Below are 24,997 nucleotides of genomic sequence, written 5' to 3'. Positions count from 1 at the left end.
TTAACATTGGCTTCTTTCATTACCAAATAAGAGAAATATCTCTTATCTCTTAAAATAGTGTGTGTTGTAGCACTATCCAGAAGACATATATCATCTTTATTAATCTTGAGTCCAACTGAAGACCGAAAAATTTTCATATTCTTCATAAAAAAAATCAAAAAGTATATTATAAGAAATACGAAAGACAAACAAAATATATATTAAGAAATACATTAGGAATGTAGAAACTAGTAACACATGATATATTAGAAAAATACACTTAAGAAAAATAAACTAGTTGCAAACATAACAAAATGACAACTTTTATTATAGCTTCATTCCCAGTAAGATGATTAGTTCTTCAGTCAATATCCTCAAAGAAGTCTCCAGCTTCTAAATGAGTAATATTTGCTAGGCCTCCAAAATCATCATCTTTATATGCAAGATGTGCCTCAGAATCATATTTGTTTGAGGGACCTGCTTCATCATCATTATTTTGAAAGGTCAAGTGTGCCTCCACATTATTTTCTTTCTTTCTAAGGGAGGCTTGATAAAGTTTGACAAAATAATCTGGCGTACGACAAATGCGTGCCCAATGACCTTTCATACCACATCGGTGACACATACTAATTTTACCTTTTGAAGGATTAATTTGAGAACCCTTATTGTTCTCCTGTTTACTTCCACCATAATGACGATAATTATTTCGTCCCCTGCCACGTCCACGTCTACGACTATGTCCACGACCACGGTAATTATTTTGTTTTCTTTCAGACTTATCATATGCTGCTACAGCATTCACTTCCGGGAATGGTGCTGACCCAGTGGGACGGGCTTCATGATTTTTCATTAATAGAGTATTATTCTGCTCTGCCACAAGTAGGCATGTGATTAACTCAGAATATTTCTTAAAACCCTTTTCACGGTATTGCTGTTGTAGCACCACATTTGAAGCGTGAAAAGTAGAAAATATTTTTTCTAATAAGTCCTCATCTGTGATAGTGTCTCCACATAATTTTAATAGAGAACTTACTTTAAAGATAGCCGAATTATACTCACTTACGGTTTTAAAGTCTTGCAACCTTAAATGTATCCATTCATACCGAGCTTTCGGTAATACCGTAAGTTTTAGGTGGTCATATTGATCCTTCAAATTAATCCATAACTCAAGTGGATCTTTTACAGTTAAATATTCAGTTTTTAACCCTTCATGTAGATGATGACGAAGGAAAATCATGGCCTTCGCTTTATCCTGATTTGATGCTTCATTTTCTTGTATAATAGTATTTCCAAGACCTTTAGCGTCAAGGTGAATTTCAGCATCAAGGACCCATGATAAATAATTCTTCCCGGTAATGTCTAGTGCCACAAATTCAAGCTTTGACAAGTTTGACATATTGAAACTAATCACAAAAGTAAATGGGTTAGAACAAATACAAATAATTTTCAATGAAAATATACTTGTAAAAATAAATCAGACAACTAATTAAGAAGTTGATCACTTCAAATATATAGTATAAAAAGTAACATATAATATATATATATGTCAAATAAACAAGAATTATGGAGTATATGAATAAACACAAAGAGATATATTTAGTATGGTAAAAGAAAAGTAATTTATTATAAACGTGGATTTGAGGAATAACCATATACGGTGATAAGAGTGAATGTATTCAAAATATTACTTTCCACCAATTATAAAGTAATTTAAACTAGTATGTACAATAATTACTTTGTCACCTTGGTTATCACTATTTTATTTTTGTAGAATGTCTTGAAGATAAGTTTTGCTCTACGCAAGTCCACACATATTTATTAAATTATTTTTGTTAGTTTAACGCACTTAAGATCTATATCTTATATTTTCTTTAACAATAAGCAAGGTAAGAGAACTCCAGTAACATGATCAACTAAAATAAATGCTTAACAGTATATGAATTTGTTAATAAATAGCATATTGGTGCATATATATTACCATAAACTAAAAGAATATATAGTGATATACCTGAAGGAGAATCGAACACAACTAGGATGTGATTGTAAAAATGAAGGTGACAATCGTGCTGATAACGTGTTATAAATATAACTCAAAATAACAATATCGAACAAGGAAAAACAAGCTAAGATATATAGAGAGAAAGAGAGGAAGAGAGATTCTTATTTCTTCTTCAATTGTGTGTTTTTCCTATCTATTACAAGGCCTTTATATAAGCATGAAAAATGAATAAAAATATGTCATTGAATATGTCATTAAGCATAGAAATATGTCATTGAATATGTCATTAAGCATTTGAGAAGATCATGGAAGAAGAGTAGACATCCAACTTATTGATTTCTCTTATAACAATGAACCTTTATATTTATCCAAATATAAACTTTAAAATTTTGTCAAACGCATTCCAAGTGAAAAGAAATGGCAAATAACCTCGTTGACAATTTATTTTGAAGTGAACGTATCGTAGGCACTTTTTTCTTTTGAGAATCGGGTTAAGAAAGATCCGAAACATCTGGGTGAAATCTTAACCACCATACGTTTCTATTATTCAATTAAAAGAAAGTTGGTGAAATCTTAACAACCACAAGTTCTAATATTCAATTTAAAAGAAAGTTAATGAATTGAGTGGGGAAGGGGGGCTAGCCTTAACAAAAAATGAAAGAAAAGAATCATTTATTTCAGTCTCTTACTAGCAAATTACAAATAAAGAGTAATCTGTAATCTAGAAATTGTTCTGCACTCAAAAGTACAAACAATACATAAAATAAAATGGTAATACAAGCCTATGGGGATAAAGATGGCTCAGTAGCATGAGTAAAACAGCCCTGCCCAATTCATCTTATTGCATTTAAAGTATGATCTCTTCTTGGACACTCACATTAAGAGTCTTGTTTGGCAGTACAATGCTGTTGATTACCACTACTTCATCCTCAACCGAGACAGATTCACCTGATTCCAAGATATTTGAATTAGAAAATCCAACCCAAAAATTAAAAATTAAATATCGACGATTTGAAAATGCAGGAACTGTAATAACTAGGAAATCATGATAAAAGAAATGCATTACCAAGAATTGTGACCCCGAGCTTCGCATTGTAGTCTCCTGCTGCCTGAAATCAGTTTGATTTAGCTTAGACACCTAATGTGAAGACTAGGACTAGAGAAAACAAATGAATGGAGGAATGCCGTCCAGTCAGGATGAAATAGACTCCAAAAAACAGCATTAAGCCAGTCTTAGGAACTCTCAATGAAGAGACCTGACATCATAGAAATTTAAATTGTTCACAGAATCTAGCAGATTTCCTACCGGCAAGCTTAACATTTACTCCATCACAAAATTCTATTTATACAGTACCTGGATTACACTCTTGGTACTTGTTTAATATCATCATATGTAATCAATTGCAAGTATATTATCCAATTTTTATGCGGAAAAATACTTTCTCCAGACTAACTTTGACTCTATAATTCTGATGAAAAAAGTAGCATGACAGCTCTTCCTTTGATTGTAATCTTCCTAATCGCAAAGAAGAAACCAGGTGCCAGCTGCCATTATATATTGACAGGACAGACAAAATGACAAACTAATCATAACTTCCTCTCCCGGTATTATTGGTATATATTTGGAGAGTTCACACATCAAAGCATCTTTCTTCAACAGTGTATTTGATATCTTAGACAAGAATATTGCCACCTCCATCATTTACCTGGACTCTTGACCATCTTCCAACTGAAGACTTCCAGCCAACAATCGCATGAATAACAACCCCATTTTCCTGGAAAAAGAATTCCGTGTTAAATTCAAACACGTCATTGAAGTATCTCATGAGATGTGATGTAGTGAAGTGGCACCTTGATTTCAACATCGTCAAGAATAATACAACTGATGAGCCTGGCACCAGCTCCAATACGAGCATTAGCAGATATCGAAACATTTGGACCAATCTGTTCAACATTAAACGGACAAGTCAATTCTATAGGTGACGGAAGGAGGTTATAAGTGATCCAAAAATCATGGCAACTGCAGTGTCTGTGGCAATTATTGATGTAAAAGAGAGAACAATACCGGAAAAAAAAAAAAAAAAAAATTATGAGGGGTAGGATGGAAGTAAGCAAGAGCCATCAGAGATAGCTCTTTAGATGCATAGATGCCAAGCAGAAATCAGATTTGATCTCATTACTTCTAATTGAAAAAAGGTTACAGTTTGCAGCTTTGGCAATGTAGAAAATGCTGCAATAAATGACATAATCCATACCAAGAATCAGATTCATTACAAAACAGATGACCATGAAACTGTGTTGCAAACATGTACAAAGCCTAGATGTCTATAACATAGAGGGTGTTAATTGTTGCAAACACATATAGTCGTCAATTAACTAGAAAAAATATCCTTGCTGTTTTTCATATCATAAAAGTTATTGCAGTAAAAAATAAACCATTCATCTCAATTAATCAACCATGAGATCTACAGCATAACATAATAATCAGAATATGTTAGTCGTAGTTGTATCTGAATATAACCTTTGCAGTTGGATGAACTTTAGCAGATGGATGGATATAAACATCACCACTGATCGCTGCCGTCTTTGAGCCATCCCCACTTGCCAAAAGATGTGGTGAGGTGGATCTATATTGAGCCAGGTAGAGACCAGAGCATTTCAGAGACATCCTACAAAAGAAACAAACCTACCCATTACCTCAAATCTTGATATTTGAAATGGAAAAGCTGGGATGATATGCACTTTATGTGATTGGCTTACCCTGGTGTTTTAATTTGTTCCCAGAAATCCATGGTTTCATAGGTATATAGCTGCTTCTTCCCTGCAAGAGGTGTCAAAATATCTTGATCCAGCCGTACAAAGTCTGTTGGAAGACTCCTGTGAAATAAGCTCGTATCAGGAAAGGAAAAGAATGAACCAGACATCCTTTTCAGGTGTACTGGTAGCTCTAAACTATGTTTTCCAATTCTAAATTTTTTATATTGATTCCAATTCTAAGTATTATTCAGTGGGAAGATTATTAGTGCTCCTATTAAGAAACATAAACCTCATTCATGAATAATAAAGTTGCGACTCAGAGACCTGTAATCGATCTCTAGTAACTGCAGTCTGCAGACCCCTACTTGACTATTTTTTGCCAAGAATGTATTACCACCTAGAGCGGGTGATTTTATTCATACAACCCTTGTGCAGAAAAAGCCTCTTTCATGAGGTTATTTTAAGACCAGGTAACACGACTCAAGCTAGAGGTGCAGAACCCCACAGTTCAAAATGTTCCAACATTTGTACATTGTCTTGTCCAAACTAACTGTGAGCAGACATCAGGAAGATGTCGAAACAAATGGCTTAAGCTTGGGGTAAGTGTGGGCTTCAAGGATCTAAGACAGGTGTCAGTTTTGGAGGAGTTCTCAATGACAGTGAAGACAACATGAGTACACTAAAGATTAAGCAACTGCAAACCTGCTCATCATGCATTCTCCTCAACAATTTAAATAAGATAAAGTATTTGATATTGCCATAAGAAACTAAAGGTAAATTATGCTCGCACCAAGAACTCTGTCCTGAAAAGCAATTATCAGTTACTGCAGTTATAAAGCTTCACAGCATTTCACCATCCACCAAACAAAATGCTGAGAAAAATCAGTCAAATAAATGTTAAATCTGGATTGGAACTTGTGCCAGTGGGGATCCTGGATAGTTCCAAATAAGTGCGTGAAACTTAGACGACGAGGAGAAAGAAGCAACCATGTTTTTAAGCAATTATAGAAGAATGAAATACACACCGAGAACCTAGAAACCAAGTTGAGGTCCAACAGTGATATCATAATAGAGGGAAATTAAACAGATCATTATTCTCTTAAGGTAGCAACAAAATGTCTATCACATGTAGTTGGACAGGGAAATTATACCTATTTACTGGCTGAAGAGCTTCAAAGCTGGATACACGCCTTAGGTTAGCTGCAAAAGAAGAGAAAGGACTTCATAAAATCACCCCATAGAATACTATTGCTTGAGATCGCTGCATGGGTTTTAAGAAACTTGAAATCCATATTAGATTAAGAAGATGTGATATTGTCCCAAGTAAATCGCGACTGTGTTTAAGTTCAGCAATTGTACTATGTTAGTGTTCATATCGGCCAAAGGTCAAAATGACACTAGAACAATGAGATCAAAGGAAGAGATGGACCAAATATCTCAATCCTTTTAACATGAAAACACATAGTCAAGGGAACTTCTAGTTATGATGCGTAGACTAACCTCTGTCTTTCCTCTGGCTGGATACTCCTTGAATAGCATTGAAGATATCTGGTGTAAATACGTACACACCACAGTTGATGCGGTCACTCACCTGTATTCAGTCATATTAGGCAAGACACCATGGGTATAAACCTACATATTTCCTGGTTTATGCAAGTAAAGCCCAAGAGTAAGTAAATGTTGGATCTGGACGTACAAAAGTTTCAGGTTTCTCTGTGTAATGCAACAGTTCATTGGTATCAGGGTCAGCGACCAGTTCTCCAAATTCACTAGCTGTCTCAGCAGATACCTGCATATGGAAACTCAAAAATAAGACTTGCAACATGCAGTAATCACAATCATAGATGTTAATAAGCTATGAAATAGCCAATAGAAAATGGCCTAGACAAACAGTTCGAGAGTACTTTCAATTACCTTGCTGACAAGAATGGTTCCCATCCCACCATACCTTCTATGAGCCTCTGCGAAGTTGGAGCAAAGCAGAAGGTAAAACTTGGAAAAGTCAAATTCTAAATTACTGCAGTGGTCCGTATTACTGAGAAGTTGATCAAGAGGGAAGAAGAGGGAAGAAAGGCACATACCAAGCATCTCAGGCAGTGGAAAACTGCAGCAAACGTCGCAGTTCAGCAAAAATATATGTGACTGCCAGGTGAGATAAAATAACCACGTTAATGGTAATTGCTAAGTATGATGATGAAGTAGCCCCAATTATATTTTCAGATTCTTTTTGGACCATATTTGATCAATTTTTATGTTCCCAATAACTAATCCTGTAGTTAGTCATTCCGAGGAATTTACACATGATCATCACAAGAATATAATCAAGAAGAGTGAAGATTCAAACCGGGCTGTCTTCCATGAGCAGATCCCTGAAGTTGTAAAGTCCTCCAGCTGAACCATGTGGTTTGTCCTCCTTCAGGTATCTAGCAACAATAAGTTTCAACAATGAGCTCCAATATTGAAAAGTTCAGAAAATTCAGAACACGGATAAGCAGGATAGTAATGTAACCTGACAGGAATTCTAAGTTCATTCGAGATTGAAGATACATATATCGCAAATTCACGCTCCTCATAGAAGCCAACGAGGTAGATCTGCGCTAGGTTTGGAATCTGAAAACCCCATGGTACAAAACTTATTAGTTCAATGCAAAAGAAAAATTTGGAACTTTGCACATCCCATTTGACAATTAAATCCTCTTTCATTGTGTTATAACTTTGAACATGAAATGCTTACAGTGTATAGCCATTACTACAAAGGGAACATTACCCTTTTACAAGCAGCGATCGGATGATGAACCATTGGCTGACCCGCTAATGGAAAGAGTGGCTTTGGGATATTCAATGACAATGGCCGGAATCGTGTACCTGTCAATGCATATCTCGAAGGAATCAATTGAAAATTGATCGAAAACAAGAACAGGGCAGTGCTTTCTAAATTCACAAGATTCAAACTTTATACTATACTATTCTCAAATAATTGAAACAAAACTGAATCAAAGTGCATACCTTTGGTTGGTCCACCGACCATGATCACAGCAACAACTCTCTCCTCAGAACTTCCCATTTTTATCACAAGCAGAAGTCAGATCTCAATATACGGAATAAAAGCTTCAGCCCAAATTAGCAGCTCCAATTCTTCAACTGTCCAATGAACAAAATATCATCTATATACATACAAGTAATGGTAATAATCTCAAAAGGGCAACTCAATTATTAGAAGAAAAGAAACTGAAAGTGATACTGCCGACAAAAGACACAAGCAGAGACAGAAAAATGTAAAGAGTAGAGTACGAGTGGATGTGTGTGGTAGGCGAGAATGTATGGGAGATAGAGAGACAGAGGGGGGGGGGGGTTAGGAATTGCTCTAAAATTTGAAATGAGTACAAAAAATGGGGAGGGAGATCTAGTGAAAAGGAAAATAAAGAAGAAAGTGGGTGGATATGCGACAAATACAAAAAAAATGGCTAGGAAATTTCCACCTCTGTTTTTCACATGCCTTGTACTCCTACTTCTATTTTCAATCATATTAAGATATTAAGGAGTACAGTATCTTTTATTTTTCGAACAGATGAAGTTCCGATGTGGAAACAATTGTAATAAATGGAACTTGGAAAGCATATTCCTTTTATTCTCCTACCAAAAACAAAAACTTAAAGTGAGAAGATTGCTTACCTTTCTGAATCAGAATTTTAATTACCAAAGTTTACAGATGGAGTCTTCTCGGTTCTCTCTTGAGCAGCCTTAGAACCAAAGACAAAAAGGTGATATATTTTCTGTTTTTTTTCTCTCCTTAGAATTGGTAAATTGGTAACGATTGAAGTGATATAGTCATCGGTCCCACGTGCTAAAAGTGCTCTACCTACCTTGGTTATCTGATTTCTTCGGGATAAAGCCAAATCAAGAAGAAAAAGATAATTATCCGACATAATGACGAAAATGTTATATTTATAATATTTACAATCAAATTAAAATTTTAAAAATGAATTGTATAACAGAAAGTTTATAGAAAAAAGATATGGTTGTGAGTTGTGACTACAACTTTCCCTTTTCATTTCATAATAATTAGCTACTTCCAAGTTTCACAATCTTAATCACACTCGTTTTTTCATTTCATTTCTTATTAATAACATCCAATGGCAGCGTGGTAATGTATCATTGATCATCACTGATAATGGGAAAACATAATACCGGCATTTACTTAGTTTTTTGTATATAATTCACAATCACAACCATTTGCGGTGGTTTATTAGCCATTTTCAGGACTCCCTGGCCTCAAGGGGCCATTCTTAGAATCTTAAGATTTTTTAGCTTTACTCCACCTATGAAACTAAGGGATATTCAGTCTGCTGTAGCAATCACATAACACTATCCCATATTTTGATTGACACTATGCTCTAAATCATGAGATAAACAAAAGAGAAAGGCAATATCAGTATAAAATGCTATCCATGTTTTCTCCCTTCGAACAGATTTATTAGACTACTTAACGAACAATACAAACAACACTACTTCTACATCAAATCAAGTTTCATCTCTGCTTCTCCATCGGCATTGGTTCTCATAAGTGGCACAACACAATTGCATGTTCCTTAACCATTTGAAAGTTTCACAGCTTTGAAGGTGACTTGTAAAAAGCCCATGGTTCGTCAGACACATACTGAGTCACTTGCTTAATGTTTAGGTAGTTCTCAAGACTCCTGCAAGAAAGAACAAAGGGCAAAATAACATTATCAGCTGTACAACTTGCAAAATTACTTCAGAATGCTTCAGTCAGGTGCATATTTTCCCCTCCAGTTACTCCTCCAGTGTGGTAAAACTACAGTTACAGTTTTTTCCATGGTTACTGGATTGTCTTTCTACAACATAGCTCATTCCAGCAATTTCAATGTAAGGCCATTTAACAAACAGAATTTGAAGAAGCAGATACGGAACATATGGATGAACAGAAAGTAAGGTAACTGCTAAGCCACATAAATGTGTTCAAGATGGTATTGAAATCACCAAGTGAGTGCTTACCATTCCCCAAGTTCGCGTCCAAAACCACTACGTTTTTTGCCACCCCATGGAGGTTGCCAAAAGCATGGCTGTGAACAGTTGATCCAGACAATCCCCGACTGAAAAGCCTGCAAAGTCCATTAACAAGATATCATCATCCCTGATTTTGCAGAAGCAGTGTCTTTTGGTAAGGATACAAGATGCTTTGGGCAATGAAGAAACTACTCTCACCTTTGTGAAACGCTCACACCTTTCAAGATCTTTTGACAAAATAGCAGCACCCAAACCATACCTAACAGAGCAAACAGTGCAGATAAGGAAAGAGAGAGTTTGTAAAGTAACAGAACCATATACCATAATTGTAGCCAACTCACTTGGTATCATTTGCTAGTTCAATGGCTTCCTCTTCAGTTTTAAATGTTTTGACACAAAGAACAGGTCCAAATACCTCCTCTTTCCAGATTTCCATGGACGTATCCACATCAGTTATGATTGTCGGTTGAATATAATATCCTTTCTTTAAGTGCTGAAATCCAATGTGGAATTAAGACACGTTCCAACAGATTGATAAATACAGAACCTGCATACTTGCACCGGGAGCATTTCTTACCTGAGGCCGTTCGCCACCATAAAGAATGGTTGCACCTTCATTTTTGGCTGTTGAGATGAGCTTCAAGACCTTCTCATACTGAAAGGTAAACAAACAATCAATATATAAGCACTGTCCATAAGTGTGCTGCTTACAAGGAAAAAAGAAACGAGCAGATAAACATGATCTGCACGTCATGTATGAGAAAGCAAGAAAAGAAACAGATTAGACACAAATTGAAAGCCAATATCCATATCAGTTTTAAATCATGCTGCTTATCTCAGTGATAAAAGAGTTCCTTATAGTATCTTCAGACTTCTAAACTGATATGAATTATGATCATTATTTCTCTATTTTTGATTTTTTTTTTTTTATATGATTTCCCCAACCTCATATTACTTCATGGTGTTGTTATAGAAACTTCTGTGACAATTAGCAAATGGTTAATTGAAAATATATTCTGGACAACACGACCAATTAACTTTCCAAAATACAAGATTTATCATATAACCCTCGTGGAAGGGGAATAAAACTTCATGATATTTCCATTTTATCAAATGTCTCCAGAAGGCAGAGATATGGTCTATTCTCTTGCAAAGTTGAAACGCATCTAAAGGTTTTGCAACTTCCTCTTTTTTTCTCTTTTTTTTTTCTGATAGGACCAAAGTTTTCCAATAAATATCAGCCACAAGGGGATATTCCTCCCAAATGAACTAAAGATAAGACACGAACATGGTGGCTTTTCAATCTAGCTTATGTTTTCTGTTAGGCACTGTTGTTAAATCACCTAAACGGCACTTGACCGTCCATAAGCAATTTCTTTTATCTTTTTTTATTTCCTTGAGACTTGAAGAATATGCAGTAAAATACCTTCTTCATAAAGTGAAACAGCTCTACAAAGTCTCGGAACCAAACTATAAATGTGGTTGTAGAGGAAGTTTTAAATTTACTGCAAGTACAAAACCATGCTTCATGTTAACTGGAGAAAATTTCCGAGAGCGATCACCATTATTTCATTCTTTTCTTGAGCTTTATCCTCCGACTCCAATCCTTTAAACAAGATGACGACAGTAGTAGATAACAAACTAAAGTGTGATGGAATGCGTCTCTGTGTGTGTGTGTGTGTGAGAGAGAGAGAGAGAGAGAGACAGAGAGAGAGAGCTGGAGGTCAAGTATCTAATAAGAAACTGCAATACGTTGCATACAGAAAGAAGTCTGGCATCATGGGTTTTGATTGAAAAAACACCACTCTTTATCTGAGAGAAAGATCATATTGCAGGGTCGAGGTCAATCCAAAGTGTAGTTAATTTCCGAAAGAGGAGTGTATACAAGCTTGAAGATGTGTAGACTGCTGAACCTATTCAAGTGCTATGTACCGTGGTAGTCTTGAGTTTGAGTTAAGTTAACAGCGATCAAACCACCTATCCACTTTCAGAGTGTATAACTCTGGTAATAGGTCAAAAGAGAGTTCAAGCCCCGCGACTAGCAGAAGCTAAGCGCTTGAAAAGAGCGCTAAGAAAGGTTGTTCCTGTCACCCTTTCTTTAACTTGGGTGCATCACTTAATATCTATCCACTTTCATAGTTATCTATGCTGCATCTAGCTGGCTCTTTCATTGTTCACTTTCCAGTCTAATCCCCTTACTCACTAACCCACGAGTCTATTCTACTTGTGCACGCAATCTGCTTCCCTACACTACCTGATGACATTCCACACAGATGTCACATTGGAGCAGCGAAGAAACATAATTTTTCATGAGTCATTCCCTTGATAAGCGTTACAGTTGCATCTATTCAAGACAACACATAACATTGTCTCCAAGAAGCACCTTGTACTATAGTTAAAGCAACACATAACATTCAAGACAACACATAACATTGTCTCCAAGAAGCACCTTGTACTATAGTTAAAGCAAGCATCTTCTACTAGTTTAATGGCATAATTTCTTTACCTGTCCACGACTAATGACAGGACCAAGCTTGCAGTCTTCTTCCAAGGGATCAGAGATTTTGATGTTTTTCGTCCACTCTAGAAGCCTGTCCAAAAATTGTGAAGCAATTGTATCCTGCAAAATTCAGAATATGGTTTCACCAAGAGCTCCAATGTTGGTGATTATAGGAAGGGCGATAGCATTAAAGGACACATCAAAAGGACTTTGTAATAGTATTGTTTTCACAGTGTGGACACATCAAAAGGACTTTGTAATAGTATTGTTTTCACAGTGTTTTGATAAGGTGGCATAAAACAAACCTAGGAGTTTCACCCCATCTTGCTTGATTTCATAAGAGAGTGTATCATCCTACTCCTTTCTTAAAAAGGATATTCCTGTAGAAAATGATCTACTTACTATTTGAAAACCAAAAAAAACTTATGCTAAGACCATGACTTTTTTGTTTTCTTTCTTCTATTTTTTCCTGGGAAATTTTTGCATTATAACATATGTTTGTTACAATACTCTTTACGCTCAGTTAAATAACTTTTGAATTTCTAAGGGTAATTTAATGAATGTCCAAATTGAGACCGTAATTTCAATTGTTGTAGCACACGAAAAAGGAAGGAGGCTGTTTTAGCCTTTTCTTTGATAAGGTATTATCTGGTTATCGCTGTATAGTGTTAGATGCAAAATGTGCTCAATTAGCCATTAGGATTACCCCCCTTCCTGTTCCAACCCTCAAGAACTCTGGCAGGCTATTGACTGGTCTTCTAAAATTGAATTAAGTAGGCCAGTCATCAGTATCCTATTCTTAACGATAGAGAGAGAACGAATTAGTGGATCCATTTCCTTGGTACCACTTTAGAGCCTTTATTCTTCTCTTTGTATTCAATTAAAGCTAAGGCAGATGTATCTTCCTCTTGTTATTTGAGCCTCTTCTATAGTGTTACAAATACAACTTAAACTAATTATCTGTTCCTTAAGATACTCATCACCCCCATAATTGTCTTGTATTCTTAAAGAAGTGCGGGTTGCCAATAAAGGCTACAGGACCCTATGGGTATATTCAGTATTTCCCAGATAATGGTAAATGGTGCCGAGTGAAAGTACTTGGTTAACCAATAACTGAAAGAAATAAACTGACTAAATACTTGGGGCCTTGTCCAACATTTAGCTTGTTACCTGTATTATAAGACGTGATGTTGCACTGCAAATTTGACCGTTTGTCCAAAAGCAGCCAAAAAGTGTCCACTCAACAGCTGTGTAGACAATGAGGACAGTTATATTTTAGAGCTAAATTAATTTCTTAAATGCACCCGCAAAGCTGACTTAATATGAAAAACATAAGGACATAGAAAGTAGTATAAGATTCCAATTCCAATAGTTTAGGCAAGGCATTTAACACTTAGCTCAGGTGTTAGAGCATCGATTTGTAATATGTTAGTCACCAGTTTAATTTCAGTTTCCTTCATTTTACAAACGGATTTCCTCCTTTTTCCAAAATTATCAATTTATTATGTTATAGGAAATTGAGACATGCCAGGAAAAGATAATATATATTAGAAGGGAGTTATCATATAGGGTCAAAAAGAGCAAACCTATATCAATGTTAGGAATGTCATCAAACACCACTAGTGGACTTTTTCCACCAAGCTCAAGTGTAACTGGCTGCAAAAAAAAAAAACAAAGGTTTAGCTACCCGAACGCACCAGAATATCAGTTTTGCCAATAGGAACCTAATGATTATTCGGATGCGGACATACTTTAACTAGTTGAGCTGCAGCGGTCATGATCTTGATCCCAGTTGGGCCACTTCCTGTAAAGGCAATCTGCTCATCCAAAAAAATAAAATTCATTCACCATAATGAAATTACAAAGTACTAAATGCTGACTGATCAATAAGCATAGATCCACCTAAAAGAAAGAAGCAAACCTTATCAACATCAGGATGCGATACCAAAGGAGAACCAGCTTCATGTCCCAATCCCGTTAGTATGTTAAGGGCACCAGGAGGTAGACCCACCTCTCTACAGATTTCACCCAACTCCAAAGAGGTACTGATATTGGAAAAAAAGAGTAAAAATGTAAATAATGTAGACCAAATAATATGAATAATGAAGAAAAAGATAAGGACTCACATAGACGCAAGTTCAGACGGCTTAAGTACTGCTGCACAACCAGCAGCTAGGGCGGGAGCGACTTTCCATGTGGTCATCAGCAGAGGATAATTCCTTCATATGAAACAAAAGCTCATAAGTCAACCACCTAATCTTTTCTCTCAACCCACACATGAAAAAGCCAATGAAATTCACAATGCTCCAGAAGATTGATTTCGACTCTCCCTTACTTAAACAAAAAAGTTGTTTTAAAGGAATCTTTGACACTGTTAATGAGGTGTGACTGGTAAAAATAAGCAAAGTTTAAAAGAGATTCTCTTTAAGAATACCCCCCCCCCCCACTCTTTCAACACCCCTCTCGACTTTCCCGGGCAATCCTGATTGCCTTGAGGCAGTTAGGTCAAGGCAGAGTCCCAATAAGGCACATAGGTTCACCTTCTGGACAAGGTGTTTCCGTTGCAACAATTTTCCCCACAATGAACAGAGATGTTAAGAGGAAATGTAGTCTGAGGGCCTAATTTTAGCAAACCCCATCACACTATTCACAAGTTTGGGGCACATGCAACTAGTTTGAGGTCAACAAGCAAAGAAATATTCAGGAGGCAATCTACACTTTCCAATATCCCCTCGAGGCTCCTAAATTTTTCATCTAATTTATCTCTTCTTTTTCAAGGCACTCCAAATAACTTAGATTCTTAGAATATCAACATTCCAAAGGTTTTCGCCTCAATGGTATTTTACCTTCTGAAGAACCTGAAATGCATATGTTGTCACTATCAAACTTACATATAATTCTCACAAGTCCACTTGATTATCATTCTCGACGCTCAGATGTTAGGATGGCATCCAACTCTGACAACGCTGAACTAGTCGATAACTAGTTTGATAAGCTTCATTTGCAAACTATGTTCTTTTCTCTAACTTTTGGGATTTCAAAAGGCTATCTTAGTTAAGCACAAAGCTCAAAGTTTAGCTCACTATACAACAGTTTTTTTCATTTTGCAATATGCCCAGAACAACGTAGCAGCCACATACACTAACTGTATGTGCAATGCAGAGGTTGGTGGCCTGAAATATCAACTTGGTTGGAAAAAGAAGAATGCCATCTTTCCAACAGGATTGAAACACAAAATAAGAGCATAAACCATTATTGATAAGTGGTGTTACCATGGAGTAATTAACCCCACAACACCAAGAGGCTCTTTATAAACATGGGTCTTGAATGAATCCAGATGAAGTTTAACTTCAGTCTTGTTTTTTGAATCCAAAGCTTCTGCGAGGTCTGCATAGTACTCAAAGCACGCTACGACATCATCCTGGAAGATAAGAAAGAGCATATAAGTAAAACAATGTAATTTGCAACAAATTAAACTATGTTAACCCCATTAAGCAAGAACATACAATATCAGAGGCAGCCTCGAACCAGGGTTTTCCATTATCAATTGTCTCAAGTGTAGCAAGTTCAGGCCTCTTCTCCAGTACCTACAGTAAATGTAAAAAACAGCAATTGTCATTTAAAGCATAAAAGATTAATATTGGATAGACATATCAACATCTGGTTGACACTCAAACACCAAGATTTGAGGATGTTATTCAATTATATATAAATTGTTGATGTCACTAGACGTCGGCTGAAAGACACAAATTGAGCGATCTTGATGTGACCAGGGTAAGCACAAATATTTGGTTAAGTGAGCTCACAAGATACACAATCCGTATGGTCTTGGAAGTTAGGAATTTGACCCTATCTTATATTTAAAATAAAATACAATTAAACAAATGCAAGTGAAGCAAAGATAATTCTCGGATGCTAAATTCCACTCAAAAATAATACTGTATAATATATTAGCGTTTGGATTTAGTAGAGGTAGTTTTCAAGTCCACGAAAGCGAGATCTTGAAATTATTTATATTCCGAACTGAATACACAAACCTTAGCAGCAATAGCACGAAGATACTTAGCGCGCTGTGCTCCAGTTGTAGAACCCCAGTCATTTCGACCAAGCGCTCTCCGTGCAGCTTTGACGGCGATATCTACATCCTCCGCTGTAGATGCCGGAATATCCCCTGAAAATCCAACAACATCAACAAACACAATCGGGATCAAACAAGAACTCATTCATTTCCAGGCGTTTGTTTGTGGAACTTTTCTTTCAAAAAATAAATCCGAAAACGTGCTTATATAAGTTTTTAGCAAAAAAGGTTTTTTCAAAAGAATATATCTGAACTAGTAGTTTGAGGGATATTTCAGAAAAGATTCTACTTCCTACCGTTAAACACTCGCAAATCTTGAAAAAAAAGATTTGATTTTCCAAAAGTTGTCAAAAAACCTTAGCAGAATTTCTGGATGATCCAATAGATTGCAAGAGATCTTTGAAATTAAACCTAAAAAGTTCAAATACCGATGATTTCTTCAGTGGCAGGATTAATGACGGGTAACCGGTTCTTCTTGACGGGTTCTCTCCATTCACCGTCGATGAACAGCTGCCGACTAGGGATCCGCATATTGGGAATTGCCATACCTCTCCACTCGATCACTTCACTACTTTGTGGACTGTGCTAATAATAAGGGTTGAAAAATGTAGCACTGATTGTACTTTATAGCTGAAATTTAGGAATTGTACTTTATAGCTGAAATTTAGGAATGAAGATAGTCAGGCGTCGTGGACAGGTGTCCTGCTGTCCGGCGTGGCTTTCGGCGCCCCTCGTATAGTATACTATACGGTATATACTCTTAAGAATAAACAAATCAAAATCAAAATATATACTCCTATCAATTAACCATGATAGGATTAAATCATGGTTAAGTATTAAAAAAAGTATATACAAGACATATATCTTATCTTCATTAATTTGATGTAACTATTTGTATTTTATTAGTTTATCTTACAACAACAATAACAACATACCCCGTATTATCTCACACCGTGGGGTCTGAGGAGGGTAGTGTGTACGTAGACCTTACCTGTAACGACTCGGCCGGTCGTTTTGAGTATTATAACCCTGTTCCCCCATTTACTATTCAATTTATACGTTACAGTTGTTTTATGACTTACCGGGTTAGTTGGTTCGGGTCCGGAAGAAATTCGGAGTGAAATGAGACACTTAGTCTCATAATTAAAAATTTAAATTAGAAAAAAAAATTGACCAGATGTGGACTTATGTGTAAACGGCCTCGGATTTGAATTTTGATGATTTCAATAGCTCCGTATGGTGATTGAAAAATTATTTGGAGGTCGGTAGAGGAATTAGGCCTGAAATGGCGAGTTGAATTTTCGGAAAGTTTGACCTGGGGGTTGACTTTTTGATATCGAGGTCGAAATCCGATTGTGAAAATTCTAATAGGTCTGTTATGTCATTTATGACTTGTGTGCAAAATTTGAGGTCAATCGGACGTGATTTGATAGGTTTCGGCGTTGTTTGTAAAAATGGAAAGTTTCAAAATTCATTAGGCTTGAATCTATGTGTGATTCGTGTTTTTAGTATTGTTGGATGTGATTTGAAGACTCAACTAAGTTCGTGTGATGTTTTAGGACTTGTTGGTATATTTGGTTGAGGTCCCGAGGGGCTCGGGCGTGTTTCGGATGGTATTCGGATTATTTTCCTTCATTTTTGCATTGCTGGTAGCTGCTGATTTCTGGTGTTTCAAACCTTCTTCGCGATCGCGAAGATTGGGACGCGATCGCGTAGGGTTAATTGGGGCTGCTGAGTTTTGTGCTTCGTGATCGCGTGAAGAGGGATGCGCTCGCGTAGCTCTGGGATGTTGTGACTCGTGAACGCATGAAGAAGGTCGCGTTCGCGTAGAGTAAGTAGAGCGAAAATAGAAGTCACGCGTTTTGTGCTTCATGATCGCGTGGACCAGTCTGCGATCGCATAGGTCTGTGAAGATGTGTACCGCGATCGCGTGGGAAAGTCCGCGATCGTGTAGGGTTAAATCTGGGCAGTGGAAAACTGTTCTTCGCGATCGCGTAGAACGAATGACTGGGCAGAGAGTTTAAGTTCTAAAAATGGGACTTCATCCCATTTCCCATTTTTGACAGATTGGAGCTCGGGAAGAGGCGATGTTTGGGAGATTTTTAGAAAAAATAATGGGGTAAGTGTTCTTAACCTAATATTGGTTAAATTACCCGAATTCATGGTTGTTTTTAACTATTAATCGGTGAATTAAGTTGGAAAATTGGGAAACCCTCTTGGGTTAATTTGGAGATTTGAAGGTCGAGTTGATGTCAGATTTGAGTAAACTTTGTATGGTTGGACTCATGGTTGAATGGGCGTTCATATTTTGTAACTTTTGTCGGGTTCCGAGACGTGGGCCCCATGGGAGATTTTTGAGCTAATTTTCGGATTTTTATGGAAAATTAATATTTTCTTGTGGAATTAATTCCAATAAATTTTATTGACTGAATCGAATTATTTGTGGCTATATTCGAGGCATTTGGAGGCCAATTCACGAGGAAAAGATATTGCAGAGTAAAGAAATTTACGGTTTGAGGTAAGTAACAGTTATAAATATGGTCCTGAGGGTATGAAACCCCGGACTTTATATCATGTGATTATTTTGGAGATGACGCACATGCTTGGTGACGGGCGTGTGGGCATGCACCGAGAGGATTGTGACTTGGTCGTCCCATGGAAACTGTAAAGTTAAATAACTTGTGGTTAGCTATGTGCTCTCTATGTGTTGTAGAAATTTGATTGTAAGTCATGTTAGAAACCATGTTTAGGCTATATGTTGGTACTGTTGGGACCCACAGAGGTCGTGTACATGTTGAACTATCTCCTTAATTGTTTTTTTGTACTCAGTCACAGTTTACTTGATTATTTTATCCCAATCTCTATATTGTACATTATTGATGCATCATATCATTGTTGTTTGGGCTGATTTCATGATTATTGAGAGCCCGAGAGACTGGAGAGATTTGTGACTGAGTGAGGCCGAGGGCCTGATTGCGAGATATTATATTTATATTATGGCACGTGAGTTGTTCGTGTAGCGCGTGAGTTATCCGTGCAGATTATAGCGCTTGGGCTGTAGGAGCCCCTCCGGAGTCTGTACACCCCCAGTGAGCGTGGGTACCCATTCAGTATGAGTGCTGAGGGCTGAGAGCCGAGTGGTTGAGCTGTTGTGACGAGTTGAGTGACTGTTGCCTTGAGAGGCTGTACTTGCTTTTCATTTGTTGTTGCACTTAGTTGCTATCTGTCATTGTTGTGAAATTCTCTGAAAGATTTTATATCCGGATTACATGAACTTAAACTACTGGATTTGAAAGCATGTCTATTCTTGCTGGAATTACTGAAAGTGAACTATAACTGTGTAGCTCGTCACTATCTTTAGTTCCTTATTTATTATTGTTACTTACTGAGTTGGTTGTACTCATACTACACCCTGCACTTCGTGTGCAGATTCAAGTGTTCTCGGCTACAACGGGTGTTGATTTCTTTTGCACAGTTGATTTTTCGGAGATTCAGAGGTAGTTGCCGTGTTTCGCAAACCTTGCCTCTCATTCCCTATCTCCTTATTTACTGCATTTGGTCTCAGACTATTATGGATCGTATTTTCCAGACTTGTATTCATATTAGATGCTCATGTACTCAGTGACATCGGGTTTTGGGAGTATTTATATTTGTACTTGTGAGATTTCTTCCGCTGAATTTAATCATGATGTTTTTAAATTTAAAGGATATGTGGTTTATTGAGATTGTTGGCTTGCTTAGTATTGAGATAGGCGCCATCACGACGGGTAAAATTTTGGGTCGTGACAAGTTGGTATCAGAGCCAAGGTTTCATAGGTCTCACGAGTCATGAGCAGGTTTCGTAGAGTCTTGCGGATCGGTACGGAAATGTCTGTACTTATCTGCGAGAGGCTGCAGAACCCTTAAGAAAATTTCACTTTCTTGTATTTTGTCGTGCGAATTTGTTGATTCCGGAAACTAAATTTATGTTATTCTATTCTCTCACATAATGGTAAGGACACGTACTACCGGATAAGACGGCCAACCACCAGTGCTACTAGTTAGGGCCGCGAGAGTCCGGGGCCGTGGTAGAGGCCGGGGCCGAGGTAGAGGTCGAGGTATAGCTCGTGCAGCTGTTGGAGCAGCACCTGTAGTACCACCAGTTGCTCCAACTCATGAGCAGATTCCGGATACAGTTGAGCCGGCGGGACCAGCTCAGGCACCAGTTACACCTATTGTGATTCCAGGCCTTCAGGAGGCTCTGGCCCATATATTGACAGTTTGTATTGGTCTTGCTCAGGTGGTTTCGGCTTAGGCCACACCTGCCACTTCTTAGGCCGGGGGAGGAACTCATACCCCCGTTGCTCGTACTCCAAACCAGGTAGTACAGGGACTTCAGATACCGGGTGCACTACCAGCCCAGCCGGCTGCAGCTGCTCAGGCCCCGGTAGTTCCTGTTATGGTAGATGATGAGCAGAGGAGACTTGAGAGATTTGAGAGGCTTTGACCTCCACCATTTAGAGGTACTGAGTTAGAGGATGCTCAGGGTTTTCTGGATAGGTGTCAACAAATGCTTCGGACATCGGGTATTCTGGAGACCATTGGGGTCTCGTTCACTACTTTTCAGTTTTCTAGGACTGCCTTCAGATGGTGGGAGACTTATGAGAAGCGCATGCTAGTTGGTGCAGTACCACTTACATGGCAGGAGTTCTCCATTCTCTTTCTAGAGAAGTTTGTGCCACAGTCTCGCAGAGAGGAGCTGCACAGACAGTTTGAGCAGTTACGTCAAGATGGTATGTCTGTGACGCATTACGAGATGAGATTTTTTGAGTTGGCTCATCATGCAGTCGGGTTGGTTCCCACTGATAGGGAGAGGATTATGAGGTTCATTGATGGCCTCATATATCAACTGCGGTTACTTATGACTAGGGAGAGGGTATCTGGTGCTACTTTTGATGAGGTAGTTTACAATGCTCGGCAGATAGAGATGGCTCGTAGCTAGGAACATGGAGAGAGGGAGGCTAAGAGGCCTCGTGGTCCAGGTGATTACAGCGGTGTTCCTTCAGGGGGTCAATTTTACCGCGGTAGGGGACGTTCTTACAAACACGCTCAGACGGGTCGTCCAGCTCATCGTGATGCATCAGCTAGCCACAGTTCTTACGGTGCTCACTCAGGCCAGTATTCATTTAGTGCATTACCAGCGCAGAGTTCTCATCATGCCTTGTCCGCTCAGGCTTCTACAGGTAATTCCTCGGGTTATCAGGAGCAGCAGTTCCGTCAGAAGAGGGTTGTTTTGAGTGCGGAGAATTTAGTCATTTCAAGAGAGAGTGTCCTAGGCTATTGAGTGGGGCTCCACAACAGAGTTCTCGCCTGACGGCAAAACAGTAATTCCACCACCCGCCCAGCCAACTCGGGGTGGGGGTCAGGTAGCTAGGGGTCGCCCAAGAGGAGGAGGCCGATCAGGTGGCGGTCAGGCCCGATTCTATGCTTTTCCTGCCAGGCCATATGTTGTTGCTTCAGATGCAGTGATCACATGTATTGTTTCAGTGTGCCACAGGGAGGCTTCTATATTATTTGACCCTGGTTCCACTTATTCATATGTATCATCGTATTTTGCTCATTATCTGGATATGCCCTGTGAGTCCTTAGTTTTACCTATTTGTGTATCTACACCGGTGGGCAATATTATTACTGTGGACCATGTGTATCAATCGTGTGTGGTAACTATTGGGGAACTGGAGACTAGAGTTGATCTCTTATTACTCGGTATGGTTAATTTCGATGTAATCCTGGGTATGGATTGGTTGTCTCCATGTCATGCTATTCTGGACTGTCACGCAAAAATTGTGACGTTGACAATGCCGGGTTTGCCAAAGGTTGAATGGAGGGGTTCTATAGAGTTTGTTCCTAGCAGGGTAAATTCTTATTTGAAGGCCCAACGTATGGTTGGAAAGGGATGTTTGTCATATTTGGTATTTGTGAGAGATGTTGATGCAAATACTCCTATTATTGATTCAGTATCGGTCGTGTGAGACTTTCCGGATGTATTTCCTACAGACCTGACGGGTATGCCACCCGACAGGGATATTGATTCGGTATTGACTTGGTGCAGGGCACTCAGCTCAATTCTATTCCTCCGTATCATATGGCACCAGCTGAGTTAAAGGAATTGAAAGAGCAACTACACGAACTCCTTGAAAAGAGGTTTATTAGGCCTAGTGTGTCACCTTGGGGTGCACCGGTTTTGTTTCTGAAAAATAAAGATGGTACTATGCGAATGTGCATCGATTATAGGCAATTGAACAAAGTTACAATCAAGAATAAATATCCCTTGCCGCGTATTGATGACTTATTTGACCAGCTTCAGGGAGCGATGGTGTTCTCCAAAATTGATTTGAGATCTGGGTATCACCAGTTGAAAATTCGGGATTCGGATATTCTAAAGACGACATTCATAACTCATTTTGGCCACTATGAATTTCTTGTGATGTCTTTTGGGCTAAACAATTTCCCAACAACATTTATGCATTTGATGAATAATGTATTCCAGCCATATCTTGATTTATTTATCGTAATATTTATTGATGATATTCTGGTGTACTCGCGTAGCCAGGAAGAGCATTCACAACACTTGGGTATTGTATTACAGAGATTGAAAGAAGAGAAGCTTTATGCCAAATTCTCTAAGTGTGAGTTCTGGCTTAATTCGATGGCATTCTTGGGACATATAGTGTCCAGTGAAGGAACTAAGGTGGCTCCGAAGAAAATAGAGGCAGTTCAGAGTTGGCCCAGACCATCTTCAGTTACTGAGATTCGGAGTTTTCTCGGCTTGGCCGGTTATTATCGTCGCTTCGTAGAGGGTTTCTCATCTATTGCATCGCCTATGACTAAATTGACCCAGAAAGGTGCTTCATTCAGGTGGTCGGATGAATGTGAAGAGATATTTCAGAAGCTCAAAACAGCTTTGACTACAGCTCCAGTATTGGTGTTGCCTACAGATTCAGAGTTTATTACTGTGTATTATGACGCGTCGCGTATTGGTCTCGGCGCAGTGCTTATGCAAGACGGTAGGGTGATTGCCTATGCGTTCAGACAGTTAAAGGTACATGAGAAGAATTACCCAGTTCACGATCTTGAGTTAGCAGTATTATGGACCTTAACTTACCGAACTAGCTTAGTAAAGTAGAAATCATTAGTTGTCAACCTTCATGCCCTGAAATTTTGGCGGCATTACTTGTACGGTGTCCAGTCTGAGGTATATACCAATTATCAGAGTGTACAACATTTGTTTAAACATAAGGATCTTAATTTGCGGCAGCGGAGGTGGTTAGAGTTGCTTAAAGATTTTGACATTACCATTCTCTATCATCCCGGAAAGGCCAATGTGGTGGCCAATGCCTTGAGTCGTAAGGCGGAGAGTTTGGGCAGCTTAGCATACTTACCGGTAGCAGAGAGGCCTTTAGCCTTGGATGTTCAGGCCTTGGCCAACTAGTTTGTTAGATTGGATGTTTCTGAGCCGAATCGAGTTTTGGCTTGTGTGGTTTCTCGGTCTTCTTTATATGATCGCATGAGAGAGTGCCAGTACGATGATCCACATCTTCTTGTCCTTAAGGACACGGTGATGCCAAGGAATTCACTATTGGAGATGACAGTGTATTACGGATGCAGGGCAGCCTATGTGTGCCTAATGTAGATGAATTGCATGAGTTGTTTCTCCAGGAAGCTCACAGTTCGCGATACTCCATTCATCCAGGTGCCGCGAAGATATATCGGGATTTGATGCAGCACTATTGGTGGAGGCGAATGAAGAAAGATATAGTTGGGTTTGTAGCTCGATGTTTAAATTGTCAACAGGTAAAGTATGAACATTAGAGACCAGGAGGACTACTTCAGATACTTGAAATTCCGAAGTGGAAATGGGAGCATATTACCATGGACTTCGTAGTTGGGCTTCCACGGACTTTGAGAAAGTTTGATGTCGTTTGGGTGATTGTAGATCGGCTGACTAAGTCCGCGCATTTTATTCCAGTTGGTACCAATTATTCTTCGGAGTGGTTGGCTGAGATTTATATCCGCGAGATTGTTCGCCTACACAGTGTGCTAGTGTCCATCATTTCAGATCGGGGCACTCAATTTACATCATAGTTTTGGAGAGCAGTGCAGCGAGAATTGGGCACACAGGTTCAGTTGAGTACAACATTTCACCCTCAGATGGACGGACAGTCCGAGCATACTATTCAAATCTTGGAGGATATGCTACGCGTTTGTGTCATATATTTTGGGGGTTCGTGGGATCAATTTCTGCCACTCGCGGAGTTTGCTTATAATAATAGCTACCAGTCAAGCATTCAGATGTCTCCGTATGAGGCTTTATATGGGAGACGATGTCGGTCTCCGGTGGGTTGGTTCGATCCTGGTGAGGCTAGACTAATGGGTACTTACTTAGTTCAGGATGCTTTAGAGAAGGTCAAAGTGATTCAGGAACGGCTTCGCACGACACAGTCTAGACAGAAGAGTTATGCCGACAGGAAGGTTCGTGATGTTGTTTACATGGTTGGGGAGAAGGTTCTGCTCAAGATTTCACCCATGAAGGGTGTGTTGAGGTTCAGGAAGAAGGGCAAGTTGAGCCCTCGGTATATTGGGCCTTTTGAGATACTTAAGAAAATTGGGGAGGTGG

The 24,997-nt window shown here is 38.6% G+C and overlaps 3 protein-coding genes across 5 annotated transcripts; all 3 read right to left on the bottom strand.

Annotated features, from left to right (window-relative positions):
- Positions 1–263: 263 nt before the first annotated feature.
- On the bottom strand, positions 264–2,142 carry LOC142180196 (uncharacterized). The gene is made up of 2 exons (XM_075251145.1): positions 1,988–2,142; positions 264–1,382 (listed from the first exon to the last, which is right to left on the bottom strand). Exon 2 carries the CDS (start codon positions 1,373–1,375, stop codon positions 341–343), a length of 1,035 nt encoding a protein of 344 aa, XP_075107246.1. The 5' UTR covers positions 1,376–1,382; positions 1,988–2,142; the 3' UTR covers positions 264–340.
- Positions 2,143–2,633: 491 nt separating this feature from the next.
- On the bottom strand, positions 2,634–8,540 carry LOC107773227 (uncharacterized). Of its 3 annotated transcripts, none has more exons than XM_016592670.2 (16): positions 8,408–8,540; positions 7,742–7,876; positions 7,503–7,600; positions 7,245–7,345; positions 7,080–7,158; positions 6,817–6,877; positions 6,650–6,696; positions 6,432–6,524; positions 6,236–6,326; positions 5,887–5,935; positions 4,739–4,855; positions 4,500–4,647; positions 3,830–3,922; positions 3,685–3,753; positions 3,045–3,087; positions 2,634–2,926 (listed from the first exon to the last, which is right to left on the bottom strand). In XM_016592670.2, the coding sequence occupies exons 2-16, from the start codon at positions 7,797–7,799 to the stop codon at positions 2,826–2,828; spliced, it is 1,248 nt and encodes a 415-aa protein (XP_016448156.1). In that variant the 5' UTR covers positions 7,800–7,876; positions 8,408–8,540; the 3' UTR covers positions 2,634–2,825. The 3 variants fall into 3 exon arrangements, with proteins under 3 accessions (XP_016448156.1, XP_016448157.1, XP_016448158.1); XM_016592671.2 differs by lacking the exon at positions 8,408–8,540 and adding an exon at positions 8,215–8,351; XM_016592672.2 differs by lacking the exon at positions 8,408–8,540 and adding an exon at positions 8,027–8,135.
- Positions 8,541–9,127: 587 nt separating this feature from the next.
- On the bottom strand, positions 9,128–16,956 carry LOC107773226 (betaine aldehyde dehydrogenase, chloroplastic-like). Its single transcript, NM_001325154.1, is given in 15 exon segments — positions 9,128–9,432; positions 9,752–9,858; positions 9,962–10,022; positions 10,105–10,256; positions 10,341–10,418; positions 12,270–12,383; positions 13,434–13,510; positions 13,850–13,919; positions 14,015–14,080; positions 14,185–14,308; positions 14,390–14,482; positions 15,536–15,684; positions 15,770–15,850; positions 16,301–16,434; positions 16,770–16,956. Coding segments are annotated over 15 exon segments (1,515 nt in total). The 5' UTR covers positions 16,888–16,956; the 3' UTR covers positions 9,128–9,341.
- Positions 16,957–24,997: the final 8,041 nt, after the last annotated feature.

This window comes from Nicotiana tabacum, chromosome 4 (genome assembly GCF_000715075.1).
Source record: "Nicotiana tabacum cultivar K326 chromosome 4, ASM71507v2, whole genome shotgun sequence".
Lineage (NCBI taxonomy): Eukaryota > Viridiplantae > Streptophyta > Magnoliopsida > Solanales > Solanaceae > Nicotiana > Nicotiana tabacum.
The sequence above is the reverse complement of the archived record's forward strand: the minus strand, read 5'-3'. Positions and strand labels throughout refer to the sequence as shown.

Coding starts and splice junctions, on each gene's coding strand:
- LOC107773227 (XM_016592670.2), bottom strand. CDS start 7,799: ATGGGAAGTTCTGAGGAGAGAGTTGTTGCTGTGATCATGGTCGGTGGA. Junction 7,601..7,741: donor GGTCGGTGGACCAACCAAAG/GTATGCACTTTG, acceptor ATGCATTGACAG/GTACACGATTCCGGCCATTG. Junction 2,927..3,044: donor GCTCGGGGTCACAATTCTTG/GTAATGCATTTC, acceptor TCTTGGAATCAG/GTGAATCTGTCTCGGTTGAG.
- LOC142180196 (XM_075251145.1), bottom strand. CDS start 1,375: ATGTCAAACTTGTCAAAGCTTGAATTTGTGGCACTAGACATTACCGGG.